A 20,631-nucleotide genomic window follows, 5' to 3' on the forward strand; every position below is an offset into this window, starting at 1 on the left:
ACATTTTAGTTCAGGGGCCACAAATAGTACCAGAATAACTTGTATACATTTATAAAGGTTCTTTATTGTTGTTGTGGCGCAGAGTTTGCGTGGTGAAAATGTCTATATTTTGGCAAAAACCAAACAAATACAACTGAAAATGACTACAAACTCAACATAAATCCAATTTAATGAAACCTTCAGGTGTAAAATGCAGCGAAATGTCTCCTCAAGAAAAACAACCTTCTATAGATGTTGCATTATGCATGTTTTTACAAACTTCCCTTGGGTTAGGGTTAACCCTAACCCCCTTTTTGGCCATGCGGTCTCATTGCCTGTTTTATTCAAACGAGAGTTAAAGTGGGACCTATTGAAGAAAACAATCCACATGAGGAAAAATACACTGGATGGGTCACCAGTCCATCACAGGTCTTATATAAAGACACACAGACACACGCGTCTAAGATTAAGTAATCCAACAATTTGGATTGTGAGGAAACTCATGCAGGCACTGGTGCAAAATATCAAACTGTGCAAAGGCCCAACTCGGGAGGTCTTGCTGTGAGTGACCACTTTTCGACCACAAATCCCTTCACAAAAAAACAGATAGTTGCCAAACTATTTATCAATTACCATCAAATTTAAGGAAAAAACGTATCCTCATAGTCAGCCTTAATACAGTGAATCAGGAGCCAACTAGCAAACAAATGCCTCTTAGTTTTCTATAAAAAGTAAAATCACACACACAAAAAAGAAAAAAATCTTCTCAAAGCACTCAACTATAAACCAGTTCCTCTGAAGTCTTAAGCAAACAAATTCACTTCATTTCACACAAAGCGCAATCTGTATTATGTAACTGATGATGATAGGTTCAAGGAGCTGACGAAAAACACCTACATTCATGGTTAAGTCTATTTATCAACACTGTTTCAAACCCGTGCACACCCATGAGCTCAAAGTCAAATTGAATATGTTGCTTTCTGTGTCAGTGTGCATACACCCTGAAAACATCACACACTCAAATCATGACTGAATTTTCCGTTGTCAGATCAGCAAACTTCTTTTCACGCGTACCGAGGTTCTTGTTACATGTATCGGGGGTTAAGTACTCTTATTTTTGTCAGACCTGAAACATATGGTGTTTCACTCAGTTGTTTTTCTTACAGGCTCACATGGCTGGACTCTGTGGCGATGAACCACAAACACCAGGCATTATCAAAACGCAACAGAGTAATCTGAACCAGAGAATAACAAACACCATGAACAGAAGTCATGTCATTGTGGAGCAAAAGAAAAGAGCCGTGCAGCTGGCTTCACTTGTGTGATGTGCAAAGTGAAAGGAATACTCACTGTTTCTGGGTCAAAGTCACCAACAATATCGCACTACAGGGTTTTCCTATCATATTTTTTGTTTGAGAATTTGCTTAAATGAGATGGATAAGAGTTACAGTTAACTTTAATATATGTTTATGATAGAGGTACTGATATACATGCAAACAACAAGACCTGTGTTTTTCTGTTGACATGCAAAATATAAGAATATAGCTTTGCTCTCATTCTTATTCAATCAGTTTTTGCACGTAATTCAAATATCTTTATTTTCTTTAATTACACGTTATTTTGTTTTTCTTTGTTAAATAATGAAAAAATACTCTCTCAATCTCAGACTGGCTTGAACGTGTATTTCCGCTCAGGCCATATAGGGACCGACCGGTCCTGTGACGCAGCTCGTCGCGCTTACGTCATCACGCACAGCGCTACCGACTGCTGCAGAATGAATATGAGGCGGAATGAAACTGTCGAGGTTTAACTTCACAAAAACTTCGTAACCGCCGCTGTTTCAGGTCAGTGACTTCACGCCTTCATTACAGCTTCTCACTTCACCGCAGAGCCGCAGACTGTCACGTTAATTTATTCTGACTCGCGAAAGTTTTACTCTGATGTCCACGTTTACAACTTGTTTACAATGGAGCCCATTCATATCCGCTGTGGGCCGATTACACACATTAAGTAATATAAATTATCTTATTATCAATTTATAGATATACTTTCATATATAGACACAGGTTCGGGGTGTATTTGAAGATGCTGGCTCGACTTTTATTCGATGATGCATCGATTGCATGTTACATCTACTCTTACTACTTCCACCATGTAAATGACCTGCAGGGATTACAGATAATCTGATTAACATCTCCCACATACGAGCTCTTTTAAGGAACAGAATAAGTTAACGTGACTATAATCCCGTTAACGTTGTCATTCTGATGCTTCCTTGAATAAATGAAGTCTGTAGAGCTCATTTAGGTCTGTCACGTGTAAAGTCAGAAATAAGTGGGCAGTTTAACATTCAAACTTCAGATTATGAAGGATAATATAAATAACTGTAAATTAAGAAATCAACAATATTTCAGATTGTTTCAAATAATAGACAGAGTTCTACTAATTCTATCCACAAACTTAATAAAACACATTTTAAATCTTCGTATATTATGTTAAATTTACTATAAATAAATAGTGCAACCAAAAAGCTCCTCTTACTTTACATAACTGGCTAAACTAGTCCAGAGTGCACAGGAGGGATAACATATCAGTACATTTTACTTAGTCCTGCCTATTTTAAGTGTTTTCTAAAGTCATTAACTGAACTGTGTAAGTGAGGAACCATATCTTATCTGGAGTGTGATTTTTTGTGAAATCTTTGTCTCGTCCACATCCATTGACCTACCGACTGGAAACCCCCCACCAACTGAGTTTCTTGTGTCAAGTGTCATATTTATTGTAGTCAGGTTGAAATAAGCATTCACAGAGCAAAGACGATTGAAGTGCTCGTTGATCTAGATTGTGCCTTTTTCTAATTTTCTTTCGCCCACCACAGATAAAAGGCTCTATCATGCTTCACGCTGATGACGGCTGTACAGCAGCAGAAGATGGAGATGAGACAGACCAGCACCAGCCTCTCATTCTGGAAAGAGTCAAGAAAGAAAACGACAAAAACTGGAAAACCGTTGCATCAGATCGGTTAAAGAAACACTGCAGGTGCACGGCAGAAAAAGCCAAATCCAAAATCCTCGGCTTTGTCCCGATCCTGTCGTGGCTCCCGCGCTACCAATGCAGGGACTGGATTTTGGGCGATGCCATGTCGGGACTGATCGTCGGGATTCTGTTGGTCCCTCAGTCAATCGCCTACTCCTTACTGGCCGGTCAGGATCCCATATACGGTCTGTACACCTCTTTCTTTGCCTCAATCATCTACGCCATATTGGGCTCCTCCAGACACATCTCCGTGGGGATTTTCGGAGTGCTGTGCCTGCTTGTGGGGCAGGTTGTGGACAGGGAGCTGGCTGTGGCAGGATACCTCGCGGAGAGCAGCGGTGCTGGTATCGGGAACTTCAGCGGGAACGGCAGTGCGGAAACACAATGCGACAAGAGCTGCTATGCAATCGCAGTGGGAGCAACAGTTACTTTTACTGCAGGAGTTTACCAGGTAAGAGGACACATTTTGCACATATTGCAATGAAATGGATGGCGCAACATACACATGTAAAAGAATGAATAGCATGAAAACGTACACTAATTAGGAACGCTGTCAAAGTTTGCATAAAATGAAAGTGAATTTAAAACACTGAACAATGTCATGTTGATAAATTGCAGGTATGTATGGTGTTATAACATGGATGATGTATAAATGGGTTGGATGAGCTTAACTATAGTTATTTCTTTGGTAAACATCAATGGCAGTTGTTTTTCTGGCACCTAATAAATCTGAGTGTGAATGTCCTACAGAATCATTTACTTGTGTATTCCTCTCAGGTGCTCATGGGCCTCTTGCAGGTCGGCTTTGTCTCGGTCTACCTCTCCGACTCCCTCCTGAGCGGCTTCGCTACGGGAGCCTCCCTGACCATCCTCACGTCTCAGGTCAAGTACCTCCTGGGCCTGAAGATTCCCAGGCCCCAGGGTTGGTTTACCCTCTTTAAGACGTGGTACAGCCTTTTCAACAACCTGGGAAAGACCAACATTTGTGACTTGATCACGAGCTTGGTGTGTTTGGCTTTACTGATACCAACTAAGGAGATCAACAATCGCTTCAAGGCCAAACTGAAGGTAAAGGATCCAAACTTCGGCTTGGTTCATTTGTGGCAGTAGTTCATCTAGTTTTTAGATTGGAATCCAGCCTCTCTGGTGTCTGATCTCCTAAAATATTTGAGTCAGGCTAAATTTGTGTGGACACACCCCTTCTCTCAGCAAGTCTTCTTTACATTATATATAGTGTGTTATTATGGTTCTCTGTGACATCAGGACCTCAGACCCCTCACCTTCCCATAGGAGTGGGAGTCGGGTTATATTTTCATGTTGTTCCTACAACACAAGCGCCATGCTGAGTGCAGCAAGCCTGTGACAAAAAAATGGCTTCGCATTCTACAAGAAGGCGGCGTCAAGGAAAGAAAATGTGACCTAACTTGAACGTAATTGTATGTGAAATAGACGTGTGACAAGTGTGACTGGAATATAAAACTTGATGGACTGGTGGCCACATGTTGGTGCTGCTCATCCTTTTTCTATTTGATAAGTCCTGATCTCAAGTGGTTGTTCACAATGTTGGGTCTGGGCCCCCCTTAGTGGAGAGCATCCAACACCATGAGGTGGTGCATAAAGCTTTGAACCTGCAAGTTTGTACTTTTTGTTGTTAATGTATGTTTTTCAGATTGAAAATGGTTCCACAACCACTCTTAGGCTCCGCCCACACCGCAGATCATGATGCTTAATTTAGATTTTTAGCTGGAATCCTTTTTTTTTTTTTTGTGTGTGTGTGATCATTTCAAACGCGACCTGTCGTGTGAACGTGAACAGACCGGATGTTTTCGGGTCCCAGAGCAAAGAAGACGATTTGAAGTCATGCTGAGCATATTTACGCATGGCATGACGGTCAGCACCAGGGTTGCCAGATGTGACTCACTGTTTCCAGCCCAAACAACGTAAAATCCACACACCTCAATAAAAACCAGCCCTAATCTCAGTCTGTGTAGGAATCTAATTAAAACCGTAAAAATATTTCATGTGTAATAAAGAACACGTCATAAAAGCACAAAATATACAAAGTTATAAGGTGTGAGAGTTTGGCTGTCCAATTGAGGGATACCGCCATATCTGGCAACGCTGTTCAGCGTGTAGATTCATTTTCAAGTGGTTGTTAAATATGAGCCGACAGAATCTAGACAACATGAGGAAGGAGAATGAAGGAAAAAAGAGAGCACAGCTTTTAACATTTTGGCGGAGCCACTTCCTCCGTCGCTTATCAGTCACACGTCGGTGACGAAGCAGTCGCATGTCGAAAAATATCAGAATTGGTTCCACATTATGAACGAGGCCTGGGTCTGGTGTGAAAAAAATCGGAATTGGAGCTTTCACACGGCTACAAAACAGGTCGGATATGAGTCACGTGTGAGTAAAAGATCAGAATTGGGTCGCATTTCCCTGCAGTGTGAACGCCTCGTTTAAGGCCTCCTTAGAGGCAGTCTCCGTGGAAAAACCACTTGTCGAGAGTGATTTGTTCTAGCAACACATGATTTTTACAACTCTATAAACACGGTTAATACTTTAACCGAGCTTCAGCGCTTCACGACCACAACTTTGGACCTTACTTTCACATAAAGTGTTGTTTTTCTAGTCCGGTTTACTATGTTTCTCTCCGTCCAGGCTCCGATCCCCTTTGAGCTTTTCGTTGTGATAATCGCAACAGTTGCATCTCACTTTGGCCGATTCAACGCGGAGTACGGTTCGGACGTGGCCGGCGCCATCCCCACGGGCTTCCTGCCGCCCCAGTTGCCTTCGTGGTCCCTGATCCCCAACGTGGCCGTAGACGCCTTCTCCATCGCCATCGTGGGTTTCGCCATCACCGTCTCGCTGTCGGAGATGTTCGCCAAGAAGCACGGCTACACGGTGGATGCCAACCAGGAGATGTACGCCATCGGCTTCTGCAACATCCTGCCATCGTTCTTCCGCTGCTTCACCACCAGTGCCGCGCTGACCAAGACCCTGGTCAAGGAGTCCACGGGTTGCCAGACTCAGGTGTCCGGACTGGTCAGCGGGCTCGTCCTGCTGCTGGTGCTGCTGGTCATCGCGCCTCTCTTCTACTCCCTGCAGAAGTAAGCTTTTACGGAATCATTTTCAGTCATTGTGGTTATTTCGAAATGGGTGAAGATGAAACGACGGCAACGTGATGACAGCAACTGTACATTCTAAATTGGCAACTCTAAGGCAGGGGTGTCGTATATAAAGCTCGTGAGTCAAAACCAGCCCACAAGAGGCTCCAATCCCCCAAAAATCCAAAGAAGCCACTGATTTTTTAACAGTTTTCTTAAGAGTAGTGGACATAGCAAAACACTGAGACTGAAGCTGAGTTATCAGTGTTGCCATTAAAGATGGCTACCAAATGGTTATAGGAGAATTTTGTTTCTTTTAACATTTCACTCTATTTTGCACCAGAAATTATCAGTGAAATTGTCTTGATGTTGTAGCAATTTTCAATACTTAGTAATTATTTGGCTTTGCAAAAACAGACTATTTTAAATGTATAGTCTGCAACAAAGACAAACTTTAAAAAAATAAAAAAATAAAGTTTAAGGTTACTCTGGCACTATTTTACCAGTCCGGCACACTCAAGGTGAAATGGTGCTGAATGTGGACTAAGATGAGTTTGACACCCTTCATCTAATCCCATTAAGGCTGTACACATTCATAAGTCATATCATTCATTTCAATCACAAGCAGCTATCACTGCAGTAAAAATATATATATTGAGAATAATTCAAACTTATGAAAGTGACCCAGTAGTACACACACATAGCTTTGTGCATGAATGTGTTGCTGTCTGTTTAAAACAGCAACAGAATTTACTTGTGCTTCATACAGTGTTTATCTATGAGAGGTTTCAAGGGTAGTCTTGGACAAACACAGATAACCCTACAGTTCAGGGTTAGTGTGTACTTTGCATTTTCCTGCTCTGTAGAACTGTAGTTCAGATGTAGGAAAGCAAAACAAATACTTGCATGAGCTCTCGCCATTATGGTTTGAATTTGCCTTCTTTTGTTGTTCGAAAAAAGAAAAAAAAGCACAGACATGAAAAGATTCACAGCTTCTCTGAACATGTTTGATCTTATCTATGATAATTTCACACAGCAGAAGAGGGACTAAAATTAGTCCAAGTCTACTTTCTTTTTTTTTCTTGCATTTCTGTGCATCATCATGTTTTTCTCTTTGATATTTTTGCATATCAGTCTAAAAGCCTTAAAGGGATTGCTTTACTTGTTTTAGTTATATATATGATTATATATGCCAGGCGTGGTTCGGAGGAAGCATTTTTTACTTTAACAGCTCTGTGCCGCTGATGTTGGAGGGATACTGGATTCTGTATATTCAAGTGTTTCTGGTGAGTTTTTGGTGTGAACGGGGCTCCCCAGCGGGGCTCCCCAGCCTCTCCACCAGCATGCAGTGAGCCCGAGGCCTTCAGACTGCTGGGTCCCAGCATCTCGAAAGCAGGCATGGTGATGCTTTTTGTGATGTCATATTGGGACTTTTGGATCTGGTCAGCCATCCTGACCCATCCCACTTGTTGAGCCAATAGGGTGTTGAAATAACTTGTACCGAGCTTGACCAAATGGGAAGAGGCCCCTGAAGCTGGCCCTGAGCCTCCTGAACAGATTGAATATCTCAACATTTGAATAGGTTGTGGAGCACCAGAGGGAGCAGGAGCAAATGGTTGGGGACAGGGATGAATGGGTTTCTCTAATTCCCACTTTGCCATTGCAACACCAATGTAAGATCTATGGCCAAGAAATAAAAAAAAAAATTATATCTGAGGCCCGAGGAAGTTCCCAAAAGTTTAGATGTATCAGAAAGGAAGAGCATGGAAATCCAATTCTAAAAATCCTTTCTACTGGATCAAAAGTGTTTTGTCACTTTTCTACAGGAATAAAATAGTTGGGATAATGATGTGAAATCTTAGATATAAATCAGACTTTCTTCAGCTCAGCCAGGACATTTACTCCTTGTCCTGAGACTAAGACAAAGAGATACCGATCAGAATTACATACATTGTCAATGAATATTTCGGAACAAGTCAGAAAAACAAGTCATTTTTGATTCGTCATATAAAACGAGGATTAAAACTGTCTCTTTAAGAGAGAGAGAGGCAGGATGAGAACAAGTCTAAGGTAGAACCTGAGATACCGACAACCAGCCTGAGCCTGTGGGGCAGAATTCTGTGATCCACAGCAGAAGTCTAGAAGTACCAATACGGAGCATTTCCCATCATCTGCTGCCATCAGAAGCTCCTTCGTGACTTTCGTCAGAGCGGATTCTGTTGAGTGCAGTAAACGGAGGCCGGATTGGAACGGGTCATACATGCCATGCACCTCTGCACCAGATGTAAACTATTTGGCAACAACCTTTTCCAGTATTTTTGAGACAAAGGGAGGCTGGATTATATATCACGCTTTAAAAGTGTACGGACAGAGCGTGTTGAAGAGGGAGGGATTTATTGACAAAAGCACAACACACCAAAGTGACCTGTTCCCTTCCCTCTTCTCCACAGGTGTGTTCTCGCCGTCATCATTGTGGTAAACCTCCGCGGTGCGCTCCAGAAGTTCACCGATATTCCAAAGATGTGGCGTTCCAACCGCATCGACGCCTCCATCTGGCTGATCACCATGGCCACCTCGGCGCTGGTCAACACGGAGCTCGGTCTCCTCGTGGGGGTTTTGGTGTCGGCCTACTTCGTCCTGGGCCGGACCCAGCGAGCCCGGGTCGTGGAGCTGGGCAGAGCCGTGGACAGGGAGCATTACGAAGACCTGTCGTCTTACCACGGCCTTCAGACGCACCCGGGAGTGGCTGTTTTCAAATACCAGGCGCCTATCTACTATGCCAACCAGAGCTTGTTCAAAAAATCTCTCTACAGGAGCGCGGGGCTCGACCCAGTGAAGGAGAAAACAAGACGGATAAAGTTCAGGAAGAACAAGCGGCAAGAGGAAGTTGCTGGAACAGCAAACAGGAAGTCAGAGGAGAAGGATGACACGTGTAAAGAGAACGACGGGGAAGCAGCTCCCACTGTGACCTTGATGCACGACAGGAAGTCGTCCCGTAGTTTTCACAGCTTGGTGATCGACTGCAGTGCCGTTTTGTTTCTGGACACTGCTGGACTGAGCGCTCTGAAGGAGGTCCATAAAGATTATGGCGAGCTCGGCGTCGGGGTTTTCTTGGCTCGGTGTAACACCTCAGTGCTGGACACGCTGGAACGGGGAGGTTATTACCCTGACAACAAAGGAGGTAGCGCCGGGGAAAACAAGATGGTTTTCTTCACCATTCCAGATGCCGTCCTCTACGCCCAAAGCCTCAGTGCTCCAAACGGAAACTCTGACACCAAATGCTAAAAACAGAATGTAGTTACATAAATACTCAGTGTATGTATATATATATATATCTTACACATTATATAAACTCACTGGTACTTGTTATGTGCCTTTTAATGCTGGAATGGGTATTGAAGTTTCTCCTCTTGCAAATATCTATTTTCCATTCGGTCATCGGTTATTTTATTCATATTTAGCATGTAGCCTAACTACTGTTTGAGCCCCGCAGCTCGTTAAAATGTCGGAGGGCAGAGTTACGTGATGCACCTGAACGCATCACTCAGCTCCTGCAGTTCAAACCAGGCCAACATGGCGGCTCGGACACAAACGTTCTCTTTTATTACTGAAACAGTTCAGAGAATGTATTTCTGAAAACATTGGAAGTGAGAAAGAAGCTGCAGTTGAAAAGTGAAAACGCTGCTTCACAGAAATGTGCCTGCCGTGAGGGGGCGTGGCCTGCAGCGAGGGGGCGTGGCCTGCAAGTTCAACAGTTTCTTCTCAGAGTACGAACCCTCCTGCCGAAACACTTTTCTTTTTTTTTTCGGCAGCTGGCTGACGTCACAGTCAGACTTTTCTTCTTGTACTTATGAGTTCCTATTGAAGTATCCAGGGGCCTTAAATCTCGTAGAAAAATCGAGTCATGCTTTAAAAAAATCTGACAACTGGTGTGACGGTGACGCCTTGGTGCGGGACTCCGACTGCGCGCTGGAAAGTGGGAAATGTCCAAATGAAGTGTGAATATTTGCTGCTCGGATGTGCTCGCTGTGTGTTTATGGGTTTTTTCTCAGGGTACTTCAGCTTCCTTCCACAATCAACAGGTAACCTGTTGGAATCACCTCAGATCCAAACAATCAGGTCAACCGGAGCTACTCAAGTGGTTTGGTCAGGTCTTGACGAGGCTTCCCCGTCTGCCTAAATGATTTGGAGCTCAGGTGCTTAAACTATCGAGGCGAATCACATAAAGGTGGAGCGTCAAACATAAAAACCCGTGGGCAAAATTGGACTGTTTGTGTCGCCCTAACTGAAATGTGTTTGACACCCCTGATGTGAAGACTGGAGGAGGGTTTGTAATTGGAATCAACTGAGCTGGATAAAGTGGATTTAAACCGTTTATTCAGATCAGAGGCTGTAACATAAAGTTCATATTGACATGAATTAAAAGCTGAATCTTAGCCATAAATACATTTATTCCAACAAAGTGCCTACGCGACAAATCGGTGGCTTTTATGAAGCAGTTTCAAAGAACAAAATGTGAGATTGTTGTTAGGATCAGTGTTTATCTGCCAAAGCCACACTTCCTTATTTGTGTATTCAGACTGAAGTGCCATTAGCCAGGATTAAACTGTACAGATGTTTATCTTTTTTTTTTTTTGCTTTTAAATAATCATGTTTTACATTTTGTTTCTGGAACAATCATCTCTGCTCTTATTTAAGTTTAAAACTTCACTGGGTTTTTTTTTCTCTCTGTTATTTTGATGGATTACTTTCTTTGTCCTCTATGTTTACCAAAGTTAAAAACTTTACCCAACCAAACCTCTTTTGTTTTTTCTTTTTTTTTTTTCCTCTTTACAAAACGAACACACAGATGTAATGACGGTGACGAATGGGTGCAAATTTCATCGTAAAGTAAATACAGTCTTCAATGAGAGCCCCTCGAGATTTAGATTAAAAGACTTTAGTGCTCACAATCAAACCTCTCAGCTGAAGATCAGACTCTTACTGTTGTGTTATTTGAACAATTAAACTTGACTGTAGTGAGCTCAAATAAAGTGAACAACACGTTTTAAAGATCAGTGACATCAAAATGGGGCTTTTGATCGCGGTGCTATGGTCTCAAATGTTAATGATCAGTGTGAAATTTTAAAAGGGACAACAGCAAAAGACGTTTATGGAGCACTCGTTATGTTTTCCTGTGTTCTGTATTAAAATCAAAAACATAGTGTACACTGTGATTCATTATATTTGTAGGTCGTTTATGTAAGGCTTTGGTAAAATCGTGTTTATCTGCTTTTCATCCTAAAAATAACAACATGCAACAGTCTAATTGGAATCATAATCTAACTTGTATTATTCCGTATTGACCTTATTATTATTATTAGACTCAATTAGCCTTTGTGTTCGTTGGACATTAGGAGAAAAAAAAGAAAAATGTTGGCAAAATATTCTGGTTCTGGTCAGACTGCAAGAGTAGAATTAAACCATTAATCAAATAACTTGCAGCAGCTTCATTTTCGAACTGAAATCCATAGAACCTTCCATAAAGAGCCGAGTAAACCATACATAATACCAGAACCCTCCTGTACTTTTAAAATATGTCTGTTGCATATGTGAAAATGCGCCTTAATAATTAGTACTGTATAACTGTATTCCAAGTAAAAGTTATAAAACGATTCGTATGTGCCTAAAAAATCCCTCAGAAAACAAAGTTTTCCAGGGTTTCTTAAGCTATTTGTGCTTTATAGGTTGAAAGAAGCGTCACATTCAGGATTGTTTTAACAGTTGCTGGTGGTCAACGCTATTCTGTGGTAATGTGTCTCTTTTAGACAAGATCGGACTTGTGAGTTTGAGAGCTTTGTCTCCGGAGCCATTGTTCCCACACCCTCCTGTTATAACACATCAACAGCTCAGTGAAGAGGCGCGCAGGGAAACTGCCTCAACCTGTCTGACAGTTTCTCATCAAGATGATTCCTCCATGTTCAGGATCAGTACAGGATGTCATTTTCTTTTCTTTTGCAGGAGAACTGAGGGATTTTTTTCTACCTAATCACATATAAGTGTACGGCGTGATCAAAGAAAAGCACAAAAAGAGCAGGAAAACCCCCAACTTAATACATAAAAACTGTTCAAACTCAATTTAAACTGTTGGATTATGGTGTTAAACCTCCTCTAAAATTCAAGCCTTAATAATTTGTTGATTTTTACTGAATTTCAGTGTAAAAGTGAAACATCAGGTGTTGTTGCCTCTTGGTCCTGGTATTTCTCATAACCTTTTTAAACTTGGCCTTGACACATTAAAACTTGTGTTTGTTTTGCTATGCACACATGATTCTTTTTTTTTTTTTTTTTTTAATAGTTTTTTCCCTTTCTTTTGTTTCTTAGCCGCTATAAAAAGGTGGTGTTTTTTTTTATTTCAATAGCTTCATTTATATAGATCCAGGCGAATTAACAGGAGTTCTGCTTTTATTTAGCTGCATTAAAATGCTTTTCAGGGTAACGTAAAACTTTCTTGTACTAAAATTGTCGACATGTATTGTTGAGTGTTTCGTTCAGGAGGTTAAGTTGCAGTTAATGAGTGATCTCGGGGAGGTTGCCTAGCCAGTTGAAGCTTTACAGATTATGTGCCTTATTCTTCATACGCAGTACTTTATACACAAAAGCACTGTGTGTTCCGCGTCAATGAAAGGGAAAAGAAACACGCTGACGTGTTCAGGTATTCTTTTGATGTAGCTCCTTATCGCGCAGCATTGATGCGTTTCAGTGAACTTCAATATCCTTCTTTGTCTAAATTTGGGGAAATGTCAAATTAATTTTGTCACTGCTGTTTACCAAGAAATATAAGTCTTCCAAGGTTGTTTTTTTTGTTTTTTTTAAAGTGTTAAAGTGATTCTTTTGCACTCACAAGCCATGTAATTTAAAAAAGTAGAATGTATGCCTTGAAATGTTTGTAGAAATAATCAGAATGGATTTGATTTTTAACCCTTTGGGGGGCGTTTACTGAGATATTGTGTTTTCTCAGGATATTAATGGGCCATTTACACATGAGAAGCATCAAATTACAGCAATTTTAACATTTTGAGCTTAAAAGGGTTTTGTAAAAGATGTCATTTAGTACCACTTTTACCATCTTTAATTTGTCTGTATGTGTTTGCAAAATGAAATATCATCCATATGACCTGCTTTGCATTTATGTTCACAATCTCCTGCTCCAGCGTGACACTTCATAGTTTAGATATTAAAAACATCAGGTGAAACGCCAACATACCTGCAGCTGTTTTATAGGATTTATTTATATTTTATCACTTTTTGTTCATTTTCTTTTTTTTTTGGATTATTGGGGATTAATTTAATTAAAGTTCCTTCGTTTTTTAAGATTTTTTTTCGTGAGACAATCAGAGAGATTAACTGTACACCGGTATCCCGACGGAAAATCTGAAATAGTAGATTTACACTGGTATAATTACCAGTTTAGCTGTGATATTAATGCGATGTCAATAAATGTGCATATCAAATGAAAAATGGAGATCTGGCTCTGCTTTCTTTTACCTCACATCCGTTTAATGAATCAATACTGCACAGAGTATAATGAAGTGTGTTAGTATTAGAAGTTTGCCTTCCAAGAAAAGTCAGTGACATGAACCGAACTAATTTGAGAGGCTTCGCCCTCTTTAACCTTCGCCTGTGTTTTTAAAACTTCTCCTGGATGACAAATTACAACGGGCGATTTCAGATAACAGCCGATGAAGGCTTCAAGGTGAGTCGAGTCTCGAGCCACAAACTATCTGGGGAAACATGATCCTTCGTGATAAGTTCAAGGTCTCGGTATAAATCCACGTCTTCTCATCACTGAACATATATAAATACATTAAATGCTGCTAGACTTTCACTAATTATTAGCTTTTTGGTTTTGAGGGGGGATTTATGATCAATCTTGGATTTAAAGGCAAGGAACAGGTAAAAACTATTTTAAGATTTTAAGAAGAAAATATTGATATCTTCAAATGGACCCCCTGAGATGGATTCTTCTTTCTTGATTTGTGTTTTTCAATTCATCCACATTATAGAGTCAACAGTCATTTCTTTGAACTGCGGGACGAGGCCATATAACAGACATGACCCCCCTCTCAGACCTCTGCTCTGGCTTTTTTTTATTTTTTTATTTTCCTGCACGATTTACAAGCCGCTCTTCTTGTCTTATCAGGAGATACAGAAACGCTTTACTTATTTACACGTGACCCCCCCCCCTCCTCAGATTTCACTGTTCAGATTAAATTTACATTTTTGGATTCTAGATTTATCCAAGTTAGAAAAGAACTTCTTCAAGACACTTTTCTTATCATGTAAAGGACGTTTTTCAAAAGGAAGTAATTGGCACGGTGGACATGCATGTGAGGTTAAGTGGTGACCCTAAATGGCTCCAAGGTGTGAATGTGAGTCTGTCTTGTTTGTCCTGTGGTCGACCATCACCCTGTCCAGGGTGTAGCTGTGCACCCCGCCACCCTGAGAAGGATAAACAGTGTAGAATATGGATGGATGCATGGATAAATGACTGTTTTCACAGTTCATTTTAACTGTGAATCAGGTTGAGTTCAATCTTAATGTTGGTTGAAAAAAAGAGATTTATCTACATCCTGGAATTCTCATAAACTATATATATATATAGTCAATAACCAGTCTGCTCTCTGCTGGTGTGTAGAGGAGATAAGAGTGTGCTGATTATACTTTTTTGGGGGCCTTTTATTCTTCCTCCTCCTCCTCCTCCTCCTCCTCCTCAGTTCATTCACCCACAGAAAACTTCCAAACAACGCTGGATTATTTTCAACTTCATTTAACAATATGTCATTCTGTCGTTATCCAAGTCATCTATTTTTTTTAACAATTCTAAAATCAAAGTGAATCCAGTATGTAGTTGCAAAGATTGGAGGTTTCTAAAACAACAAATTGAATATCAAACAGAATTTTGATGTTCGAACCTAAATGTTATTTATGTGTGTACTGTGTACACAGTACTGTGGGATTATTTCAGATCTTTATTCTGTGTTCATCTTTATTCTGTTCTATCCTGGAGTCCATGAGATACTTCTTTATTTTGTAGCCTGCTTCATTATTAAATATTCCAAATGTTAAATGTTATATTTTACATGTTAGAAAATATCAGTCTATGTTCTCACGCTACAAATACCTCACTTAGCCACCAGGGGGCAATATTGACCAGATAACCGTGAACAATACGGTTGAGGACTGAGGACCAGACTCAGTGGTGGAGAATTTGTATGTTTATATTTATTTTTCTAAGTGGCGGAAATTGGCTTCCATAAGCCATAAGGAGTACAATAATAATACAAATGTAATCAAATGTGTTTTTTATCATTTAGAATATGTTTCCATTTGTTCCAGACATACACAAAATACAGATAAATACATAAAAGATCTTTTTTTAAATCCACGGTATTTACACTAATATGAATTTAACATGTACTTCAGCTGGGTGGGGGACAGCAGATAGTACCCTCGTTAATGCTACATATACTATTTACAGTTATCACACTGATCCAAACACTTTCCAACTGTTGTTAGATTAAACGAGCCTGAGCAGCTCTATCTCTGGGCTCTTTTTGACTGTTTTCACTGCTGTCGCTTTTACGTTCATATCCCGCCGTTTAAAGTGTTTATCTTAAATAGTCCTTGTGCCTTTATTCAGCACAACCTCACCTACTTGATTCTACAATTATTTATTCCTTTTTGACACATTGGATGAACACACTGGAGCTAAAATCACAAAAACAAAAAAACGAATTCATTTTTTTGGGATTTCTTTCATTGTTGAAGACAAGCACATGTTTCTAGAACTAATTTCACAACCTATAGGAGAATGAAGTAGTTCTTTACACACACCAATGCACAAATGAATATATATCTATGAAGAAAAATCAAAATAAAGTATTCTTTGTATTTTACTCATATTTCACTATTTGAAGCAGCTAAAACTATCATTTTAGGTATCGGTTTTTTCAGCACAACCTCACCTATTTGATTTTGCCATTATTTATTCTTTCTCACATCCTAGATCAGAGGGGCGTATTCCCGTGGTTTAGTCTGTACTGAGCCTGAAAACGCGGGATTTCTTCAGTTATATAAAAAAAATGACTATCTAACCTAATTCGCGTCAAAGAAGTTACATATTTTGTGTATAAAATGACTTTTGACGTCAAGACCCGAGGAGAGCGCGTCGCTATGTATCGCGATGCGTCGCTATGCATCGCTATGCATCGCGATGCGTCGCTATGCATCGCTATGCATCGCTCTGCGGGCGATCGAGACGCGGACTGCCGCAGCTGGCACGACTGCCTGCTGATTACAAATACGGATGAATTGGACGACTAAAGAGGAGTTGCTTCGATCGCTTCTAAAGCCGTTAACTGCTTCATAAAGTGTATCGTCTGAAATACTCAGTCTGTGAATAAAACATAATTTCCTGGAATGCTTGCCATTTTCCTGCCCGTTTTTAAAAATAAATTCAGCAACTTATTCTATGAATAAATCTCTCTGGTGATGCACCAAAATCCCAGTGCACACTCTAATAGTTAAAGACAGTGTTTCGCAGAAAGCTATATCAATACAAGCAATATTTGAGTTTTCATTATCCTATATAAGGAAAATACAAAACTAGAATTTGAAGGCACAAAGCTCCATCGATATCAACAATATTTGAGAAATTTGAGGAAAAGTTTGAATACAAAGTAAATATCAATATATCACCCGTTTCCAGTTCTACTTCAGATTCTTCTTTTACTTCTCTAGCGTTACAGTTTAGCTTTCTTTGCTTTGTAGAATACAATAGATAGCAAACCCATGTCTTTTAACAATTTATTATTTTACATACTTTCTGTCCTGATACGTGTGTGTGACTGAGATTCAGTGAAGTAAAAACAACCTGCTGGTTTTCAATACAGTCATAATTAACAAACAAATCAGTAAGTAATTCCTGTAACTAATTTTATTTTGGCACCAGTTTCTTGACATTTGTCTTTAATGGGGTCATATTATGACAGACTTTATTTATCTCTGGGGAATCATTCCAGGTATGGGGGATGATTGTGACAGTTGGAAAATCATTACAAAGTGAATTCAGCATAATCTGACCCCTTTAAAATAGTATTTGGGAATGATTTAGAATATTTACTTGAATGTGGACTTATCAGTCAGAGTACACAAACACACACACACAAGTTAACTCTCATATGTGCAAATTCAACAGGAAAACTTCATCTACAACCATGAACAGACTAGTTGGAACGACCATCTCCAGCTCCAGCTCAGACTACGTGGTGGAGGCTGAGATGTGCCGCTGTAGATTTGGAGTCGTCCTTCAGTGTCACAAGAAGCTCACCAACGAGACGGTGGTTTTGAAGCTTTTTGAAGACACTCTGGGCAACGAGTTTGCAAACCAGGAGGTAACGCTCAAAGTACTTCACGTGGAGTCGATATACCAAACAGTATAAAACCGTTGCACAACATCTGATTGATAGAATCTCTTTTGATTCCAGGTGGCGATCCTTGAAACCTTGAAAGGTGAGTGGCATCAGCAAAGACTTTAGTTACAAGTACGTATCCAAAGCCTCTCTGGGACGGCTGTGTCTACATTACAAGCCGACAATCATAATCTTGTTTCTGTCTTCTTCAGGGCTCCAGAAATACTGGAGGGGATGCCGTATGACCAGAGCGTGGACATGTGGGCATTAGGTTCTGTCGCAGCAGAAATGATGACGGGCGCTGCATTGTTGGCAGGACTGTACGTCTATGATTTGGTGAGTTTTGCATTTGGGGCAAAGCACAAGTTATTTTCTGTGATTAGAGGTGATATATTTTACAGTGTATGGTCACTGATTTCCAGCATTGTATCGTAACAATAGTTAACGCTGATCTTCAATCTAGTGCTTAAGACTAAGACTGATATTGGAATCAGTGCTTGTACGTAATGTGTCGAGCCATGTTCTTTTATGTTTCAACTCTAACATTGTGTTGTACCCTCGGTTCATACTGAATTCTTTTTGGGTTTGTTTTTTTTTTTTTTTTTGTACTTTAAAGATTTCCCCTGACGCACCAGTAGAAGATGGAGAAAAAGATGTAGAAGCTCTGAAGTGCGACCGGATGGCCTTTGCTGACTTGTTATCGAAGATGTTCTCGATAGAGCCTGCTGAGAGGATCACGCCCGGAGAAGCGCTTGAACATCCATTTCTCACACTGAGCCACCTTGACCACATTCAACACCACGACTAGTGAGTGTGCACTGTGATGTTTGGTGCATCACCAGACAGATTTATTCATAGAATAAGTTGCTGAACTCAGTGTTTGGGTATTTTCCAGCGTGAAATTGTCGACTGGGCTCATGGAGGTCTGTCACACGAAGAACGTGGAGGAAGAAGGTTTTCCTACAAAGAAATCCAGGATTGATTTGGTCGACAACCGTCCAGGAACCAAGAAGAGGAGGAGCAACAACTTGACGAAACTCTCTCTTTTCTTAATTTTTGCCATATTGGTACTGTTTGCTTCAACCAAGTTGGACTTACTAATCCCCTTTTTCACAGGCACTGGATCCCATTTACTTTTCACAGGGAGGAACATCTTGCAGCTGGATGTGAAAAAAACTTTGATACCGCTGGAGTTCCTACATGATCCTCGGAAGGATTCACTCACATTGTACCCGAGTAAGAAGAAGCGGAAACTGGTGAAGTGCGGCAGCCTGCCGACTGGCGTACAACCTACGCCTGTGAATCGATTCCTCGAGATGGTGTGGTCCGTTATCATCAAGATGGACGAGATGCGCCAGAAAACAACCGATTATTGTGTGACCATGTTAACCGAGACCTGGCAGAACAAGGTCACCCCCGAGGTCACTTTGTATACCAGCTACGTAGTGGTGGCGGTCATAGCGGTTCTGTTGTTTCAAAGTCATATAGTCAATAGCTCCTCTTTTGAGAATTGACTACGCTAATGAAGAGTCAATGTCAGAGCCTGGTATGTAACAACGACACGATATGTAACAGCAACCTGAGTTGTTATTAAAAAAAATAATTTAAAAACCCCAAAATGTAGTCTTGTTTTTGCAACTCCAGGTATCTTCTTTCAGCCTGTTAACACTTCTGTCTGTGGCGGAGCTTGTCTGAAATGAACGAATGGCTTTAAGAAAGAGGAGTGTGGCGTGAGCGTACTTTTCACCCGTTGATAAAACTGCAACAACGTGTAGTCTGTGTAGCAAACAAGCACAACACTACAGCAACTAAGCAACCCTTTTTCCTCCAAATATCTTTCTTTATTCAAAATGTTCTTTTCCAACAAAACCAACATCTCACACAACATTGCTCATCACAGTAATGATAATAAATTATGTGATGAGTGCTGTTACTCAACACATTGTATTGTAATGCATGAAGGTCGCTTATTTCTCTGGGAAAACAAACTTGACTTTGGAACTCTATAGAACTTTCCAGCCGCTTTATGGACTCATCACACACCTTATACTGCAGACATGTTGATTGTTTGTACTTCTGCTTCCTCGGATGTGAAACAAGCATCCCGGGGAGTCTGGAATTGTCCCATTGACACCATAAAATATGTCCAGAAAAAAGCCTTGGTAGATTTTCCATTCCTGTATGTGGCAATAGAACTCCTCGTTACCTTCTCCCCCCCTATCAAATCGGATACACCCTCAGGCCTCCTCCTTCTTTGAATGGAGATGAGGAAAACAAGGTTGTCATCACACCATCCGATGTTTCCTGTATTTTGTTGTGAAATATGAAGCATGATTCATGCATTAGGCCGTCTTAAAGTAATTTGGGAAGTTTAAAAAAAAACAAAACATTACATTCTTTAAAGTGCCCATAAAACAATAAAACCCTTTGAAAGGCCATAAAACAACCTTAATTAGACCTTTTTTGACCCTCTCATAAATCACTTAGTTTGACATAAGAGACATCCTTTATCTATCTTGTGCAGCATGTTTTATTCTGTCATTACAGGTGTGTGTTCAAACAGCAAAGCGTGATCTATAGTTGTGTTGCTCTCTGGACTTTTATCCAGTCTCTTAACACAAACATCTACCGTTACTAAAGTTAAGCAGTAGTTCTATACTTTTGCTTCCAGAAGCACAAAATATTGTTGATTGGTGCCGTTTTAAGAATGACCAACAGAAACATGGTTCAGAAAATAATGTGATTTATTTAAATATCTATATTCAAAAGAGAAAAAGTCACAACAATTGTTTCTTTCTTTTTTTTTTTTTTCATCCAAAATAGGATTATTCAAAACAACCTCTCCTTCACTGGATTGTTAAAATGGCAGATTTCCAAAAACACAATTCAGTGTGTGGACAGAGATCTCTCATGTTTTCCCACAATTACTACAATAAACAGGTTTGTTTTTTTTTTATGCACAATTTCTAAAAAATCTTATACGAAAAAAAAAAGAGAAAACAGTAATGATAAGAAGTCTAAATGTGAAGTATACAAGCACCTCGGTGTTACAGGAG

At 40.3% G+C, this 20,631-nt stretch overlaps 1 protein-coding gene across 1 annotated transcript; it reads left to right on the forward strand.

Moving 5' to 3' along the window:
• The first annotated feature begins 1,730 nt into the window (after window positions 1-1,730).
• slc26a2 (solute carrier family 26 member 2) lies at window positions 1,731-10,916 on the forward strand. Its single transcript, XM_080465278.1, has 5 exons — window positions 1,731-1,823; window positions 2,858-3,466; window positions 3,793-4,083; window positions 5,677-6,125; window positions 8,573-10,916. Exons 2-5 carry the CDS (start codon window positions 2,873-2,875, stop codon window positions 9,405-9,407), a joined length of 2,169 nt encoding a protein of 722 aa, XP_080321404.1. The 5' UTR covers window positions 1,731-1,823; window positions 2,858-2,872; the 3' UTR covers window positions 9,408-10,916.
• The last annotated feature ends 9,715 nt before the right edge of the window (window positions 10,917-20,631 follow it).

Source organism: Lipophrys pholis (genome assembly GCF_963383615.2).
Source record: "Lipophrys pholis genome assembly, chromosome: 6".
Taxonomy (NCBI): Eukaryota; Metazoa; Chordata; class Actinopteri; order Blenniiformes; family Blenniidae; genus Lipophrys; species Lipophrys pholis.

Bases quoted from the DNA above. Each gene is read 5' to 3' on its own strand.
- slc26a2 (XM_080465278.1), top strand. From the start codon at position 2,873: ATGCTTCACGCTGATGACGGCTGTACAGCAGCAGAAGATGGAGATGAG. The intron at 3,467-3,792 runs GTAAGAGGACAC...TATTCCTCTCAG, and splicing joins TTACTGCAGGAGTTTACCAG to GTGCTCATGGGCCTCTTGCA. The intron at 4,084-5,676 runs GTAAAGGATCCA...CTCTCCGTCCAG, and splicing joins GCTTCAAGGCCAAACTGAAG to GCTCCGATCCCCTTTGAGCT.